The following is an 18,889-nucleotide window of genomic DNA, read 5'->3' as shown; positions in this document are numbered from 1 at the left end:
CATGCTTTAAATTTCCATGGCAATTTACAACCCCCATAATGCACCAGGCAAGGTTGGTGGCTATTGAAAATATTACCAGGACACGGGGTTATCTAAAGACACATTGGGTAGTATGTTAACTATATGAAAAAAAAAAAGATGCTGCACGGTTTAAAAAAAAATCTCACATGGCCTTATGTTTTAATTTATCTCTTTGAAAGGAATGCATTGAGTATTGGTGGGGGTGGGATGGTGATGGTTAAATATATTATATATGAGGGAAAAAAAGGCTAGAACCAGTTTATTCATCATCTTTGTTTTCATCTTTCCTTTCTCCTCATCCTCTTCCTCTTCCTCAGTTTCTCCCATTCTTTCATTTTCTTGCTTGTTTGACCTTGAGAGCTCCCTTTTCTTGCTGCACCAGGCTTTCCTTTAGCTCGGTATGCAGCAATTTTGTATCTTTTTGTATTTTTCGTTGAGCTTTGCGGGTGTCTTTTCCTAAGGCTGCTTGTCCTCCTCAGTGGTTATAAACCTCATGTCTCCTTCTTTCTTTGCTACATCACCAACGGATAGGTTGGGATGTTCTTTCAGTTTTGGGTAATGCTTGGAATAGAACAGGAAGAGGCCAAAGGAGGCCTCTTGGATGTGTTGGGATGCTGGAATTTCTTTTTTGTCTTCCCTATAGGAAGGTTGTAAGTTTTCATTTCCCTTTCCTAGCCAGGCTTGTCCGCCTTTACTACATCTTCAAATTTTCCTTTATCTTTAGCTGATGTGGTTTTCTGCCTCTCTCTCTTAGAAAGCTCTGAGGAGTTGCCTGAAGCATCTGGGTGCTTCTCCTTGTGCCACTCTCGACAAGCTTGGACAGGGAGTGCATACGATGACATTTTGCCTCTTGGCTTCTCAGAGTCTCCGCTGCCCATGTTTAGTTATTTTTCCTCAGCGAGGCACAGGGTCACCCAGTGTCTGTCAGCTCTCACTTGACCTGGCATTCAGGATTTGTTTTTTGTTTTTAACACAGATTTTATGACAAATCTTTTCTTTTGTGATTTCTTCTATTATTTCTAAACTTAGAAAGTTATCTGGAAAATGCAGCTAGGCACAGTGGCTCATGCCTATAATTCCAGCACTTTGGGAGGCCAAGGAGGTTGGGTCACTTGATGCCAGGAGTTTGAGACTAGCCTGGCCAACATGGAGAAACCATGTTTGGTGAAACAAGAAATACAAAACTTAGCCAGTGTGGTAACACACACCTGTAATCCCAGCTACTTGGGAGGCTGAAGCATGAGAATCGTTTGAACCCAGGAGGCGGAAGTTTTCCCAAAGAAAGAAAGAAAGAAAAACAATGTTTTCTGGAAAGTGCTAAATTCCTGAAATAATGTGATGAGATAATTCAGACCATAAGCTTTGCAGTCAGAACTGAATTCAAATTCTGGTACAACTACCTTCTTGCTGTGTGAACTTCCTTAGTTACTTAACTTCTCTGAGCCTCGGTTTGCTCCTCTCCAAAATAAGAGTAATAATACTACCTTGTAACTATATTTATTATCCTATATTTTCTGTCATTTCATGCTTAAAATGTTAATATTTATCTAGAATTAATTTTTATATAGTGTGAGGGGAGGCTCTATACCTTTTTTTTTTTTGAGATGGAGTTTCACTCTTGTTACCCAGGCTGGAATGCAGTGGTGCAATCTTGGCTCACCACAACCTCTGCCTCCTGGGTTCAAGCATTTCTCCCGCCTCAGCCTCCCGAGTAGCTGGGACTATAGGCACGCACCACCATGCCCAGCTAATTTTTGTATTTTTAGTAGAGATGGGGTTTCACCTTGTTGACCAGGATGGTCTCGATCTCTTGACCTCGTGATCCACCCGCCTTTGCCTCTTGAAGTGCTGGGATTATAGGCGTGAGCCACCGCGCCCAGCCACCATTTTTTTTAAATTTTAAGTTTTTAATTTCTGTGGATACATAGTAGGTGTATATATTTATGAGGTACATGAGATGTTTTGATACCAGCATGCCATGTGTGAATAATGACATCATGGAGAATGGGGTATTCATCCCCTCAAGCATTTATCTTTTATTTTATAAACAATCCAATTATACCATTATTTTTAAATGTACAATTAAGTCATTGTTAACTGTAGTCACCTTGTTGTGCTATCAAATATTAGCTCTAATTTATTCATTCGAACTTTTTTTGCACCCATAAATCAGTTTTGTTTTTAAATTATTTCATTTTGGCCCTTAAAACTTCTTTCAGGGAATTAGGACAGTTGTTAAGAACAAAAGGGAATAACTACCATGTTTAAACACCTGCTCTCTGCCTGGTGTTTCCTGTACCTTACATAACCCTTCTGACAGCTCTCCCAGGCAGGTACTATTATTCCCCCATTCTAGGCAGGGAAACTGACACTGAGAGAAGCGATTGACTTGCTCGAGCTGATCTCGGTGAGCCAGTCCTGAAAGCCAGGCTGGCTGGCTGTGCTCCAAATCCCTTACTCTTTCCTGTAGGCCACACTCCCTCTCTCAGCCTGAGAGCAGTCACAGGAGTGCTGTGTCAGGGAAGGGGCTGTCCACCCAGTCGCCCCAGGACACAGCTTAGTAGGGCCAAAGCGAGAGGACTAAGAAAAGCTGAATCCCATCTAGAAAGGCTGGTAATGAAGATTAAAAGGTTGAAGGACAGATGAGAGATCAGGGCTGTGTTTTTGATGTGGTGCAGTTTGAGCTGACATAGAGGTGGGATTGCAAGGCTGGGGAAGGGGCAGCGCAGAGGGCTTGAAGATCAATTACAGGTAAGAAGTGGGTAAAATTAAGGCCGGGGTCCTGGGTGTTATAGGGCCACCCCAGGCCCATCTGAGGGGAGCCCCTCCTCATGCATCTTTTGTATTTTCAGGTTAGAGCTGAAGTCCTGACGACATTTGCCCTCTGTGGATTTGCCAATTTCAGCTCCATTGGGATCATGCTGGGAGGCTTGAGTGAGTCTAATGGGGGCCTCACCAGTGTCTAGGAGAGCCAGAGACTTGAACTTGCTGGCGATATGTAGGCCTCAGTTGTCTCATTTTTCTAAAGCAGGGCCCAAGCAAGATGGCCATAGAGGCCGGGCGTGGTGGCTTGTGCCTGTAATCCCCGCACTCTGGGAGGCTGAGGCGGGTGGGTCACTCAAGACCAGCCTGGCCAACATGGCAAAACTCCATCTCTACTAAAAATACAAAAATTAGCTGGGTGTGGTTGTGCACACCTGTGATCCAGCTACTGGGGAGGCTGAGACACGAAGATGCTTGAACCCACGAGACAGAGGTTGCAGTGAGCCAAGATCACACCACTATATTCCAGCCTGGGCGACAGAGTGAGAGTTTCCTTTTAGCCCTAGAATTCCGATTCTCTGCTGCGAGTGGTGGCCCAGGAGGTCAGCACCCGGGCCTTGAAGGCCTAGCCTGGCTTAAGGGTGGGAGGTATGGTGCTGGCCTGTCCCCAAGGCCTGGCCTGGTGGGGCAGCCAGGCCTGGTGGGGCCTAGGGTCAAAGAGTCTGCACAGTTCTCAGTTCTTTACAAATAACATTTCTACTCCCAGCTGCAACCCTGCCTGGTGGTGAAATCACCCCACTTTACAAAGAAGGAAACTGAGTCTTGGAGAAGTGAAGTGTGGTTCAGGTCCCTTGGCTAGCGAGTGGCTGAGCCTGCATTTCATCCCAGGTCTGCCTGGCTCCAAACTCAAATTCTTTTCCTGCATCTGCCATGGATGGTGTGTGGGGAGTTGTGGGCATTGCCTCCAGGCCAGGCTGAAGAGGGCTTCTGGGCTCAGCCAGTGGCCCGGAGGATAGCATCTGTCTCTCTGGCCGTGTATTAATAGAAGAGGAAGGGAGGTTAGCAGATGTAGCTGGAGCTAGAGATGTGGACAGAGAGGGGCACAGCTTCCCTGGCCCTGAGGACTTCTGTCCCCTTGCAGCCTCCATGGTCCCCCAACGGAAGAGCGACTTCTCCCAGATTGTGCTCCGGGCGCTCTTCACGGGGGCCTGTGTGTCCCTGGTGAATGCCTGCATGGCAGGTGAGTGCAGGCCTGGCAGGCTCAGAATGTGGAACCCTGATTTTCTGGTTAGCCCAGAGGCCCTGCCCACCCACCGCTTTCCCACCACAGGCATCCTCTACGTGCCCAGGGGGGCTGAAGTCAACTGCATGTCCCTCCTGAACATGACCCTCAGCAGCAGTAGTTTTGAGGTATATCAGTGCTGCCGCGATGCCTTCCAGAGGTAAGGGTGTGAGCTATGGGGCCTGCAGGGGACCCCCAGCGATGGCACAGAATGCCTGAGTGCTGGTGGGGGGGGGGTGCCTTTGGTACCAGGGTGAAGGTAAAAATGTTATGGCTACAGCTGATGGGGAAGTGAAGGCTTGAGGACCAGTGGAGGAAGAGTGGACCGGAGACTTGAAGCAATGTTCCCATCGTTGCACAGCCTGGCCGTGGCCAGCAGAGCCAGCCTGGAGCTCACACTGCAGTCTTTGCTTTTTTTTTTTAGCATCAACCCAGAGTTCAGCCCAGAGGCCCTGCAGAACTGCTGCCGGTTTTACAACCACACGATCTGTGCCTAGTGAGGACAGAACCTGTTTGTGCTTCTGACCTTCCCTTTCCCAGGGCCCTCCTCAGGGAAGCCTTGAGACTCAGCCCTTGCTCAATCCCACAACTGGGAAGGGGTCATGGAGTGAGGATGCAGAGAGTGAGTGGGGACATCAGGAAGGACATGTCCTACTGCACCTCCTTCCTCCTCCCCCCTTTTCTACCTCCCCCAGTGCGAATTCTCAGGGTTACCTCTGCCTTCTCCCCCTTCCCCTCCACATCTGAGCGGCACCCTGGTCCTCTCTCCCCCGCTCTCCTGGGGTCCCTCACATACCCCTTCCTTTCTGTTGTGGGCGCACACCAAAGCCTCCTCCCCTCCCCACCTGGGCACCAGGATCTCTCTGTGGCTTCCCCTGCCAGGTGGTGTCGCCCCTTTCTCTGCTTTCAGAGACTCCCTTCCCAGCTTCCCAAACTGAGGTCCCATGGTACACTCCCGAGAGGCATTCAGAGGGTTCTGTGATCCACTAGATTTGGAAACACTGGGTCAAATAAACTTAGAGTAAGCTATTTGAACTTTTTGTTTATTTTATGTTTTTTAACTGTGGACTTGTCAGTGCTTGGCGTGGATATGAGGCTTTTTCCAAATTATTTAACCGTAAGAACCTTTTTTTAAATTATTATTTATTTATTTTTATTCCGCTGAACTTAGGAGCAAAGAACCTTTTTTTAAAGACACAATCTCACTCTGTCACTCAGGCTGGAGTATGGTGGGGTGATCATGGCTCACTGCAGCCTCAACCTCTCAGGCTCAAGCGATCCTCCCATCTCAGCCTCCTAAGTAGCAAGGACTGCAGGCACGTGCCACCATGTCCAGCCAATTTTTATGTTTTGTTTTGTTTTGCTTTTTGGTAGAGACGAGATCTTGCTATGTTGCCCAGGGCTGACTGAAGTGGTCTGCCCACCTTGGCTTCCCAAAGTGTTGGGATTACAAACGTCATTCACCGTACCTGGCCCATAAGAAGCTTTTTGATGGAAGTATCTCAGTTGACGATTTCACGGAATACAACTTGGGAAATATTGGCTAATGCTCAAACTGCTTTACTCTACATAGCTGTAATATTAGCATATGCTTATGTGGCACTATGTGCCAGGCACTGTTCTCAGAGCCTTCTATATTTTAACTCAATCCTTCCAACTCCTTGAAGTACGTGTTAAATATCACTAGCTGAGGAATCAGAGGCGCAGACAGGTTAAGTCATGTGCCTAAAGGGACACAGCGGGGAAGAGGCAGAGGCAGGATTGGAGCCACGCCACCTAGTTCTGGGTGGTATAGGGGTGTCCTGGGCCCATCTGAGGGGAGCCCGACCTCATGCATCCTCGATATTTTTAGGTCAGAGCTGAAGTCCTCATAACACAAACTGTGATCTGGAGTCTCTCTGTTGGGCTGCTGGTGTTCAGAGAACCCTGTTGTGTGGCCCGCCCTCACCTCCTTCCTGGCCTTTCCTCCCCACCCCAAGCCCTCTGTGCCACTACTGACGTCCCTCCCCTGCCTGTGTTTCTGGAGTTCCTATCACCAGCATGCCCTCTCCATCTCCCTGCTGCCTGTCCTGCTCCCATCTCAATTCTCATTTCCCTCTGCAGCTTTGGCTTCTAGGACCTGCAATGCCCCCTGCCCTGTGGCTGCTGGGCCCCTGCACCCTCACCCCTACCTGCCAGGTTCAGCTTCCTTCCCAGTTTGGGCTGGCCTTGGCCTAGGGCAGCGGGAGGATGTAGCCCTGGGCAGCAGTTTTTCAGCTCAGCCCCAGAGAGCCAGGTCTTGCTTCTGTTCTGCCACAGATTTTGGTTCCAGTGGGCAGCAGCCTTGCTCCCTGTGATCCCCCACAGGGTGACCTGGGTCCCCATCCTCAGGGCCTGTGTCCTTCCCTTAGCTCTGCAGAGTGGAGGCTTGGCCAGCCTCCCGTAGCTCCAGCTAGGCTCTCACCTTCTCTCTGCAGCCCTCCTTCAGTCCCTGCCACCTGCTCCAGCTGCCCTTGGACTGTGGGCAGAGTGCCCTGATGCTGTGGACTGTATAGTCCTCTCCTGGGATCGGCCCTCTGCCCCTTCCCTGCCCGTCTGTTGGCTCAGCTCCACCAGCTGGGTCATGGAACAGCCCAAGGACTGCCCTTGGCCTCCTTCTCTGGACTCCCTGCACACTCATCTTGTGGCCAGTGGCCTTCCCTAGAAGACTGCAGGCCCCTTGAATATAGGGCTCACAGTGTACCCTTGTGTCTTAGTCAGTTTTGGATGAGAACCAAATACCATAAATAGGATAGCTGATAAACAAAAGGAATGTATTTCTCACAGCTCTTGAGGCTGGGAAGTCCAAAATCAAGGTGCTAGAAGATGTGGTGCCTGCTGAGAGCCTGTTTCTCCTAGGTGGCCCTTCTCCCTGGGTCCTCACATCGCAGTAGAGGCCAATGAGCTCCCTGGGGCTTCTGGCCCAAGGACACTAATCCCATTCAGGTGGGCTCCACCCTCATGACCTTATCTCTTCCCAAGGGCCCTACCTCCTAATATCTTCACCTTGGGGGCTAGGATTCAGCATCTGAATTTTGAGGAGACATGGACATTCAGTACATAGCACATAGTAGTGTAAGCTGTTAACAAGAGGGGACAATGGGTGTGGGGTATATGAGAGCTTTGTGGTATTGGGGCATTGGTTTTTAAGTCTAAACTATTGAAAATTTTAAGTTTATTTTGTAAATGGCATGGGGGAAAAAAACTATGTGGACACAGATGCTGTGTAACTTGTAATCCAGCCCATGGGTAGCTCTGCCCTAGACAATGCATGCCCCGGTAGGCACACTGCCAAGGTCTGTGAGTTGACCAGTGGGCTACATTGAACCCCCTTCTGCCCCTTTCTTCCCATGGCCATGCTCTCACCTCTGCTACCCCCTCACTTTAATTCAAACTCATGACTTCAGCTGAATGTTAATTAATCCTGACCTCTTTGCAACCACATGAAGAATATCATCTGCTTGAAATTACTTTTGACTTGGGATCAGTGAGCCCTGAGGTTGGACAGGACCTTAAACATTATTTCAAGGGTGTCTACCTCCCCACCAAGCTTTTCGGAGAGTGTGTACACCCACTGCATGGATGGCCTCTGTCACTGTGTCTTTATGTTTGAATCATGAGACTCCATTCCCATGAGTGATTTGCTATTGAACCAGGATGGAACGCCTGACTCAGGGCAGGCCAAATCTGTATTCTTGCCAATGACCTTTCAGATTCTCGGGAAAGAATATGAATTATAAAACCCAGAAACAGAGCTGGGAACTGAGTCACCACGGTGGGGCTATGGCTTGGAGCTGATCTCATTCCCTCCCTTCCTGCAGCCCAGTTGTTCAGCTTTTCCTTGGATTCTGTGAGAGCCAAATTCATTCCAGAAATCCCCCTCTAACCTAAGCCGATCGAGAAAGTTCCTTTTTGTAATGAGAAGGACATCACCGAGGACAGTCACTTTGTTAACCCTCTGTTCTGCTTGATAGCAAGTGGTCATTCATCATTTGCTTAAATCTCATCAGGAGAAGCACCTCACACCTCTCAGTGCTACTCACTTCATACTGGAGAGCTCCACTTCTGAGAAGGTTCTTTTTTGATTTTGCATCAAAAAGTGTTTTGCTTTGATCAACCCCAGTTTTGCCATTCTGGGCCACTGTGAGTGGGTCTCATCTCGTATGTATCTCTTTGTTGTCCTTTTTCCTACTTACCAAAGTAATACTTGCTCATTAGTTTTAAAAAGTCAAATCTTAAACCTTATAGAAATGTTTTAATCCCCTTTCCATGTGACAGTCCTTCAACCGTTTGAAGATGGGGCCCATCTAGGCTTCTCTTCTCTGAGGCAGGCACCCTTAGTTCCTTCAGTTGTTTCTCGCATAACGCATAGCAAGGTTTCAAAATGTGCTCCAGATCTGATTCTAAGTTTTCCTGCATTTGTATGCAGACAGTGGGTGGGTCATGAGCAAGTCTAAGATGAAGCCAGAACACAGCACGGTAACTATGATCTCATGGGTGTAACCAAGATGCTGCCATGAGACTAAAGATTGGCTATGGCCTTAGGAGGATATTCGAAACAGGCAGACTTATTAGGAAGGGTGCTTTGCTGTGTTGTTTTGTTTTGTTTGCGATGGGATCTCTGTTGCCCAGGCCGCTGTGCAGTAGTGCAATCCTGGCTCACTGCAGCCTTGATTTCCTGTGCTCAAGGGATCCTCCCACCTCAGCCTCCCAAGTAGCTGAGACTACAGGCGCATGCCACCATGCCTGGCTACTTTTTATAGAGATGGCAGGGAGTCTATGTTGCCCAGGCCGGTCTTTAACTCCTGGCCTCAAGTGATCTACCCATCTCTGCTTCCCAAAATGCTTGGATTACAGGTTTGAGCCACCATGCCTAGCCTTAGGAAGTATGTTAAGAAGCCACATGCCTGCTTCAGAATCCTCAAATCCGGGGGCTTACATGTAACACTTGTAATGAGGAGCAGCTGTCATTTAGGAGAGAATGAGAGAAAGTCCTGGCCTGGATCATAAAGGCATTATCTCTAGGACACAGCAGCAATGGGGCGGGAAGGACCTCATCTATGGGGGCATCCTACTTGCCCACCATCAAGGGGTCCAACAAGTTCCCACCGTGCCTGGAGGTTGCTTTCCACTTCTTGAGAGAGAGAAATTGTTGCTTTGGATGAAGTTCTGACAAAGATATGGAACGGTAGCGTGGGAGCAATTTGCCAACAGAGACTTTGTCCCTGGCAGGGACGGGAGGCAGCAGGGCCAGGCGCTTATCCCACACTTGCGTATGAAGGCATTTAGGAAAGAGACTCTGCAAGGAAAGGCAGCGCTTGAATTGAAACCTGTCTCTGCCGGGCAAAATATCCTAATGGGGAAGGAAAGGCAGAGGTAACGACAGAAATCAATGTGGCTATGAGTGAATAGCAAGGATCTCATTCATAAACTCAAAATGTGAACATATCAGGCACCACCATCAGGCCGGGGGACCCATGTAGAAAGACAGTTGGCTGTCTTCCAGTTGCCAGTCTCCCCCCATCTTTTTTTTTTTTTGAGACAGAGTTTCGCTCTTGTTACCCAGGCTGGAGTGCAATGGTGCGATCTCGGCTCACCACAATCTCCGCCTCCTAGGTTCAAGCAATTCTTCTGCCTCAGCCAGGCACTGTGGCTCATGCCTGTAATCCCAACATTTGGGGAGGCTGAGGTAGGAGGGGTTTAAGACCAGCATAGTGAGACCCTGTTTCTATAAAAAATAAAAAATGAGCTGGGCATGGTGGTGTGTGCATGTAGTCCCAGCTACTTAGGAGGCTGAGGTGGGGGGATCACTTAAGCCCAGGGGATTGAGACTGCAGTGAGCTGATAGCACCACTGCATTCTAGCCTGGGTGACGAGAGTGACTCTGTCTCAAAAGAAAAAAAAAAAAAGGCCAGGTATGGTGGCTCATGCCTGTAATCCCAGCACTTTGGTAGGCTGAGGCAGGCGGATCATGAGGTCAAGAGATCAAGATTATCTTGGCGAACATAGCAAAACCCATCTCTACCAAAAATACAAAAATTAGCTGGATGTGGTGGCACGGGCCTGTAGTCTCAGCTACTCAGGAGGCTGAGGCAGGAGAATCGCTTAAACCCAGGAGATGGAGGTTGCAGTGAGCCGAGATCATGCCACTGCACTCCAACATGGTGACAGAGTGAGAGTCTGTCTCAAAAAAAAAAACAACTACATCTCTCATCCTTCTTGAGCTGGGGGTGGTCATGGTCTGGCCAATGCGGTGTGAGTGGAAATCCAATAGACAGCCTCCCATCATGGCCTTGGAAGCAGATTCTGTTGACTTTTTCTTAAGGGCCAGATAGTAAATATTTCAGGTTTTGTGGGCCATATTGTTGCAACTACTCAACTCAGCCCTTAAAGTTGAAAGCAGCCACAGACAAAGGAGAGTGGCTGTGTTCCGCTAAAGCCTGTTTATAATCATGGTAGCCAGCCTGCAGGCTGTGGTTGCTGATCCCCGCCTTAGATAAATGGGCGCATCCCACGCGTTCCTGGTACATTTCACATTTTTGCTCCCTGCCAGTTGGAATGCAGATGGGAAGGTGAGCAAGCTTGGAGCATGAAGACAAAGGTGACACCCGAGAGATGAAGCAACTTCAAGTGAAAGGGCGCCTGAGGCGGTGGCTCATGTCTGTAATCCCAGCACTTTAGGGGGCCAACATGGGCAGATCTTGAGCCCAGGAATTTGAGACCAGCCTGGAGAACATGGCGAAACCCCTTCTAGAAAAATTGTCTGGGCATGGTGGTAGGCACTTGTAGTCCCAGCTGCTTGGGAGGCTGAGATGGGAGAATTGCCTGAGCCTGGAAGGTAGAGGCTGCCGTGAGCCATAACCCACTGCACTGCAGCCCAGGTGACAGAGCAAAACCCTGTCTCAAAAAAAAAAAAAAAAAAAAAAAGAATCTGGGCTCCCAATGCCTGTCTCGTTCATGTTACTATTTGGGATCTCTTAGATGAGCCTGCTAGTAGATAGGAAGAATCAGATAGGCAGGAAGAAGAAGCAGATTTGCCTCTTCCCTATGGGTCCCGATGAACAAATGGGAACAAGTAATGAGTAATGAGGCGCCCATCACCCTGCCTGACACTCCTGGTAACAAATGGGAACAAGCGATGAGTAACGAGGCGCCCATCACCCTGCCTGACTCTCCTGGTTCTCTGGTAACATGGGGCTGGTACATTCACCTAGAGTTCTAACTGGGCCCACTCCTTCTGAACAAGTCTAAATCTGAAATATACCTCCCACCGGCTACCAAGACTTCAGAGAAAAAAGAGACTCCTGATACATACGCGAGGGGAAGTAGAAAGAGAGCCAGATGGCCAGACTGCAGAGTTTTCCAGTTTAGCTTCACGATGGGGAAACACTAGAGACAGAAGGCTAGGCAGGAGTCAGCGAGGTACATGTGTTGCGTATAACCTTTCAACACGCAGTGACCTGATCCACTGGTAAATGTGGCCCAGTCTACCCAATAAGATCCATGTTCCCTCCCCTTGGAGAACAGCAAGGGACTAAAACAGGAGCTAGAAGAAAGACAGACCTCTCAGGTCCCCATCCTGCTCCCCTCCCACCTGCCAAGCTCTGCAAGTTATGTCGAGAGCAAAAAAGAACAAGGAAGAGAAGATCGTACAAGGACTGCTTAGAGCAGCTTTCTCATCCTCACACAGGCCATGTGGCTATCTGCTCTCCATACAGACACCTTTCCTAGCTTTCCAAGGTGGGACTCATTTCTCATCTACAAGTAAGAAGGCAATAACCCACATCAAGACCGCCCACTGGACAGACACATGAAATGCTACACACCCTCCTACGCATCAGTAAATTCCTTGCATCCACTGACTCCACGTGCGTGTCAGTGACAGACGGTGAGTGAGGTTGACCAGGCTGGAGATGCTACCATGCAGGCTGCTTCCTGCTTCCTTCACTCAGCCCCAGCTGACAAAGAACAAATTTTTCTCCCAGCGAAACTTGTCTGTTTTTCTTTTTCCAAGAAAAAAGAAAGGTTGTCAGGAGTGGTGGCTTATGCCTGTAATTTCAGCACTTTGGGAGGCTGAGGCAAGAGAATTGCTTGAGCCTGGGAGTTTGAGACCAGACTGGGCAACATGGTGTAACCCAGCCTCTACAAACAATACAAAAAATTAACCAGGCGTCGTGGTGCATGCCACTTCTGGGAGATCGAGGCTGCAGTGAGCTGTGATTGTGCCACTGCACTCCAGCCTGGGCAACAGAGTGAGTGCTCTTCTCAAAAAATAAAAAATAAATTTTAATAATAAAGAATAAAGCAAAGTAGAGATAGAAAACTCACTTTATAAACAAAAGATTGCTTTTATCCCTTGAAACTTCCTTCTTCAATAAGATTCTTTGCTACTTTTAGAGGAGTCCATTGTTTATATTACCAAACTATTCTTTTTGATGCCAATGCATCAGTTGGAAGAGAAATATACTCCATCAAAGCATACAGCTTTCAAGGGATCCTTTCTTGAGCAGTGCCCAGAGGGCAGATATTTTTAATCTCTAATCTCCTTTGGATCTGGGGTGTGTCATTATTTCAGTGTCAGCTGCTTTGAGCCAGAGTGTGTGGCCTGACACTGCAGGCAGACACCAGGGTCTTCCAGGTAGGCACAGAACCCAGAGGTGAGAAAGTCTAATGGCTGGTATAGAAAAGATGGCCTCCTTCTGAAAAGATCTGTGATTCAGTGAATCATCTTCAATGACTTAAACTGTTAGGAATCTCAGGAAGCTCCTGTCAAGACCTCTCAACAGCTAGTGAGTTTTACCACTTAGAGCTGTGCCACTATAATTAATTGTTTCCTTTATAACAATGGAAAGACCGCGAAAGGTGGCTCATATCTGTAATCCCAGCACTTTGGGAGATTGAAGCTGGAAGATTGCTTGAGCCTACGAGTTCAAGACCAGCCCAGGCAACATAGCGAGACCTTGTCTCCACTAAAAATTTAAAAATTAGCCCAGCATGGTGACAGGCACCTGTAATACTAGGAGTCTGAACCAGGAGGATCGCTTGAGCCTGGGAATGTGAGGCTGCAGTGAGCTATGATCGCGCCACCACACTCCAGCCTGGGCGACAGAGTGAGATGCTGTTTCAAAAATAAATAACAAAAATAGAAAAATAAATAGTGAAAGTACTGGAGTTTATGAATGATTTCCCTTCTTTCTTAAAAAATATATAAATCAGAGGGGTATATTACTTAGAATTGTTTTGCTTGCAAATGACAGAAAAATCAAATAGCTAAGGAGAAGAGAAATGTGTGTGCACCAGGAGGGCTGAGGGTGTAGCTGCGGCAGCTGGAGCTGAGGACTTCATGACCCTAGGGCTCGGCCTACCTCTCACTTCCTGCTTTGGTTGTGTTTGTATCTTCCTGCATGATGACCTCCTTCTATTGAATTGGATTTCTCCATAAGACTGGACCATGGCCATCAGAAAATCATGGGTTCATATATTAGCTTGCTTTCCTGACAGCTAGTTGGGGGCAAATAAAGCAAACCTTCAAGAATGCGATTGATTCATCAGGGCCATGTGCCCTCCTCCATTAAGGCCTAGAAAATGGGACAGGGTGATCAGTGCAGCCTCGATCTTCTGCCCACCCCTAAAGCAAGTGCTGTGACCAGGGAAGTAGAAGCTGGTGGCTCCTACTTGAACAGAAAGGGAAGGAGGAGCAGTCTCCCACAAGATCGGGGGTGTTGTTTCCTGATGAAAGCAACCATTCTTTCCATTTATCTATAAGGATTTTTTTTTTTTTTTTGAGATGAAGTCTTGCTCTGTCACCCAGGCTGGAGTGCAATGGCACAATCTTGGTTCACTGCAACCTCCACCTTTCCGGGTTCGAGTGATCCTCCTGCCTTGGCCTCTTGAGTAGCTGGGATTACAGGTGCCCACCACCACGCCCAGCTAACTTTTTGTATTTTTAGTAGAGACAGGGTTTCACCATGTTAGCCAGGATGGGCTAGATCTCCTGACCTGCTGATCCACCTGCCTCAACCTGCCAAATTGCTGGGATTACAGGCGTGAGCCTCTGCGGTCTCCCATCATCTATAAGGATTTCAAATAATCTCATACCTTTAAAAATCTAAGATAACAGAATACAAGAAGATGAAACAGAGGAACACCTTGTATCAGTAAAGAAGCGACGTAGTGGTTTTTTCCCAGTACAGAAGCTCTTGGAGCAATCCTTACAGCCTCGCACTGCGATCTCCCTTCTTCCACCAGGTGGGGTGGATGCGTTGGCGGCTGCTTCCGCAGCAGTTTCTTACCACGCGTGCAGTGGAAGGCTGGTTTCTCTGGTTCAGCGGGACTGTGGCTAACCCCACCCCAGCCAAAATCCCTGGCTGCAAAGCTACAGAGCAGGCAGCCCCAGGAGGGCTTGGGTTTGGCTGCTGTTAGGAGCCTCTCCCTTTTGTGGGGGAGGTCAGTGCCTCTGAAGGAGGATAGAATCTGAAAACAAATTCTCCTAGCAGGCTCTGCCATCCCACTGCCCTGCTGTCAGGCTTGTGGACCTGAGGATTCACTCTCCGCATAATGCAGCCACCTGGGTACTCAATTTTCCCTCCCACTGGACCTGAGGTGGGGGCATTGCCCCCAGCCCTTCTGATCACAGGGATGGGATCCATGGAGATCCTCCACTTCCTCCTTCCCCATTTCCTTTTTTCCTTCCATTCAAATCAAAGTACTACAGATACATGATTTTTTTTTTTTTCTGAGACGGAGTTTTGCTCCTTACCCAGGCTGGAGTGCAATGGCGCTATCTAGGCTCACTGCAACCTCTGCCTCCTGGGTTCAGGCAATTCTCCTGTCTCAGCCTCCCGAGTAGCTGGGATTACAGGCACGCGCCACCATGCCCAGCTAATTTTTGTATTTTTAGTAGAGACGGGGTTTCACCTTGTTAACCAGGATGGTCTCCATCTCTTGACCTCGCCACCCACCCGCCTCGGCCTCCCAAAGTGCTGGGATTACAGGCTTGAGCCATCACGCCCGGCCAATACACGATTTTTAAAGTCAAGTTGTGTCATAATCAGCAGCAATAACAGGAAAACATTTCGGTAATTTCCTCCTCATCCCTGAATTCTCCCCTTCAAATTCTTTCAGTCACTTGTTATTTCTATATTTCTAAATAATGCACCCATACTGCTGTTTTCTCAAATTACTGATTTTAGATGTTGTCTTTTATTCCCCATTATGGAAGATGAAGAATTAACTTTTCATACCACCCCATATTCTATTTTTTCTCCCTTTACCCTCCCAATGTAGTAATATCACAACTTTCAGAAAAAGCTCTTTTTCATTAATATATTTCTGTCTGATTATGGCTATAAGTCTTGGGCATTGAGGAGCCGTGGAATATATTATAATTACATTTCCTATCTTGTACATTTTTTTCTTTTTATTTCTTTCTCTTCTTTCTTATTTTCCTTTTTCTTTATTCTTTTTTCCCCTCCCTCCCTCCCTCCCTCCCCTCCCTCCCTCTCCCTCTCTCTCTCTCCTTTCGGCAGGGTCTCACTTTGTCGCCCAGGCTGGAGTGCAGTGGCACAATCATGGTTCAGTGCAGCCTCAACCTCGCAGGCTCAAGAGATCCTCCCACCTCAGTCTCCTGAGTACCTGGGACTACAGACACGCGCCACCACACCCGCCTAATTTTTAATGTTTTTTTTTTTTTTTTTTTTCAGAGATAAGGTCTTCCTATGTTGCTCAGGCTAATCTCAAATTCCTGAGCTCAAGCAATTTTCCTGCCATGGCCTCTCAAAGTGCTGGGATTACAGGCATGAACTACTGTGCCTGGCCCCCTGCACGTCTTGTTTCTTCTGAACATATCACTATAATTCTTCTAATTTAAGATGATAAGATGTGCCATTATTTATGTAAACTAAGAAAGAACACTCCCAACTAAACTGTGATGCTCCCTTGTTTGTAGGATGCATCTCAATATCAGAAATGTGAAAATGTGAACAATATATGCATTTTCAAATCCATACAATACCAACTTTTTTATTTTTATTGCTTAGATTTCTTTGTAACTGTCATTGATTCTTCCCAAATTTAAGAAAACTATTTTTAATTTTTAAACAACCTTATTGACATATAACTGTATACTATAAAATTACCCTACCGTGTAAAATTCCAATGGTTTTTAGTATATATTGTGGCATAGCCATCACCAGAATCTATTTAAGAATATTGTCATCACCCTAGGAATCACTCCCCAACTCCATTCTTTTGCATGGAGTTGTTTTTGAGACATAGTCTCATTTTGTTGTTCAGACTGGAATGCAGTCTTCACTCACTGCAACATCTACCTCCTGAGTTCAAGAGATTCTCATGCCTCAGCCACCCAAGTAGCTGGGAGTAGAGGTACACATGACCACACCCAGCTAATTCTTATATTTTTAATAAAGATAGCATTTTGCCATGTTGACCAGGCTGGTCTCAAACTCCTGGCCTCAAGTGATCAGCCAGTCTAGGCATCCCAAATTTCTGGGATTACAGGTGTGAGCCATCATGAGTGGCTGACAAGACTATTCTTTCTGATTGAATTGTTTTGGCACCCTTGTAAAAATCAGTTGACCATAATATAAGGGTTTATTTTTGAGCTCTTAATTCTATTCCATTTATCTATAGTCTGTCCTCATGCCGCTACCACAGTTTTGATTACTGTAGCTTTGTAGGAAGGTTTAGAATCAGGAAGTGTGAGTCTTCTGTCTTTGTTATTCTTTTTAAAGATTGTTCTGTCTATTCTGGTTCCTTTGCATTTCCATATGAATTTTAAAATCAGTTCATCAATTTCTGCAAAAAACCTAGCTGGGGTTTGATAGGGATTGCACTGAATCTGTAGATCAATTTGAGGAGTATGTCCATTTTAACAATATTAAGTCTTCTGATCCATGAACATGGGATGCCTCTCCATTTGTTTAGATCTTCTTTAATTTCTTTCAACAATGTTTGTAGTTTTCATTGTACAAATTTTGCACTTCATTTATTAAATGTATTCCTAATTACTTTATTCTTTTTGATGTTATTGTACACAGAATTGTTTTCGTTTTCTTCTTTTGACATTGGATTGCTCATTATAGAAATATACTTGATTTTTGTATGTTGATCTTATATTCAGAGAAAATTGTTATATATGTAAATCTGCAAGCCCTGAGAGCTATTTTCTATAAGGTCCTATACCTGATTTCCTCTTTTCCTGAGATGTTCCTTCTGGAACCCTCTGTTATCTTATTCCACCTGGTTCTCTTCGGGCCTGCTGCTCAGTTGTCACTCTGGGACTTGCTTACACCTCTTTCCTGGGTGGATATTCTATTTTTTGATCCTTTATCTTTCTCTTTCTTGGGTTATTCCCTCATTTTGGTAGAGAACCTGAAAAAATATACACAAGAGATCAAATTTAGTGAAGAACTGCATATCTGCAAATGTCTTTATTCTACCATCACACTTGGTTAATAGCTTAGTAGGGAATATAATTTAGAGTTGGTAATCACTTCCTCTTACAGTTTGTTTTTTTGCTTATTGATACAGAGTTTCACTCTTATCACCCAGGCTGGAGTACAGTGGTGCATCCACAGCTTACTGCAGCTTTGATCTCTCAGGCTCAAGCCATCCTCCAACCTCAGGCTCCCAAGTAGCTGGGACTACAGGCAGACACCACCACACCTGGTTAGTTTTAAAATTTTTTTATAGAGATATCATTATGTTGTCCTAGATGGTCTCAAACTTTTTTTTTTTTTTTTTTTTTTTTAAGATGGGGCTTTGCCAGGTGTGGTGGCTCATGCCTATAATGCCAGCACTTTGAGAAGCTGAGGCGGGTAGATAACTTGAGGTCAGGAGCTGAAGACAAGCCTGGCCAACATGGTGAAACCCTGTCTCTACTAAAAATACAAAAATTAGCAGGGTGAGGTGGCACATGCCTGTAGTCTCAATTACTCGGGAGGTTGAGGCAGGAGAATCATTTGAACTCAGGAGGCAGACCTTGCAGTGAGCCAAGATCACGCCACTGCACTCCAGCCTGGGTGACAGAGTGAGGCTCCATCTCAAAAGAGAGAGAGAGAGAGAGAGAGAGAGAGAGAGAGAGAGAGAGAGAGAGAGAGATTCTCACTCTGTCAACCAGGCTGGAGTGCAGTGGCATGATCACAGCTCATTACAGCCTCAGTCTTCCCAAGCACAGGTGATCCTCCCACCTCAGTCTCCCAAGTAGCTGGGATTACAGGCCTGTGCCACCATGACTGGCTAATTTTTATATTTTTTGTAGAGATGGGGTTTCACCATGTTGGCCAGGCTGGTCTCAAACTCCTGGCCTGAAGTGATCTAACCACCTCAGTCTCCTGAAGTGCTGGGATTACAGGCATAACCGACCATGCCCAGCCAGGGAAGTTTTATAAGATTTCTTCAATAATTTTCTCTTCTTTCATTTTCTCTTTCTGAAACCATTTTTTTTTGTTAATGTTAGTCCCTCTGAATTTATCTTATTTTTTTTTTTACCTTTCTTCCCTTATTGTTCTTTCTTTATGATTTTGTTTGCTTTCTGGAAATTGTGCTTAAGCTTGTCTTACAACTTTTCTATCAACTTGTTTCCTGCTATCATAATTTTAACTTTCAAAAGCTCTTTCCTTATGCTTGGGTTTTCTTTATGTCTAATATGCCCTTCCTGTTTCATGTAAGTAGTATCATTTCCTGTGTCTCTGAGGATATTAACAGTTTCAAGGCATTTTCTCTTTATCCATCTGCATTGTCTCTGGGGCCTCCGTTCCTTTTTGTTTTGTTTTGTTTTGTTTC

At 46.5% G+C, this 18,889-nt stretch overlaps 1 protein-coding gene and 1 long non-coding RNA gene across 4 annotated transcripts in view; one reads left to right on the top strand and one right to left on the bottom strand.

The window, feature by feature from the left end:
* SLC28A1 (solute carrier family 28 member 1) overlaps positions 1-4,704 on the top strand; it is a 54,907-nt gene extending 50,203 nt beyond the window's left edge. The window contains exons 15-18 of one of the 3 annotated variants that reach the window (XM_035303906.3): positions 2,874-2,955; positions 3,926-4,024; positions 4,115-4,226; positions 4,491-4,704. In XM_035303906.3, coding sequence (XP_035159797.1) covers positions 2,874-2,955; positions 3,926-4,024; positions 4,115-4,226; positions 4,491-4,563 — 366 coding nt within the window. In that variant the 3' untranslated portion in view covers positions 4,564-4,704. Of the gene's footprint in view, positions 1-2,873; positions 2,956-3,925; positions 4,367-4,490 lie in introns of those variants that run through there. The other 2 variants (XM_035303905.3, XM_078326866.1) reach the window with 2 other exon arrangements.
* Positions 1-18,889, bottom strand: part of LOC103793661 (uncharacterized) — a 50,487-nt gene that overhangs the window by 19,440 nt on the left and 12,158 nt on the right. Inside the window, exon 2 of the long non-coding RNA XR_004744416.3 lies at positions 17,288-17,476. This is a non-coding gene — a long non-coding RNA (uncharacterized LOC103793661). The remainder of the gene's footprint in view (positions 1-17,287; positions 17,477-18,889) is intronic.

The sequence above is a fragment of the Callithrix jacchus genome, chromosome 6 (genome assembly GCF_049354715.1).
Source record: "Callithrix jacchus isolate 240 chromosome 6, calJac240_pri, whole genome shotgun sequence".
NCBI classification, from domain to species: Eukaryota; Metazoa; Chordata; class Mammalia; order Primates; family Cebidae; genus Callithrix; species Callithrix jacchus.
Note: the sequence above shows the minus strand (reverse complement) of the source record. Positions and strands in the feature narration are given on the sequence as shown.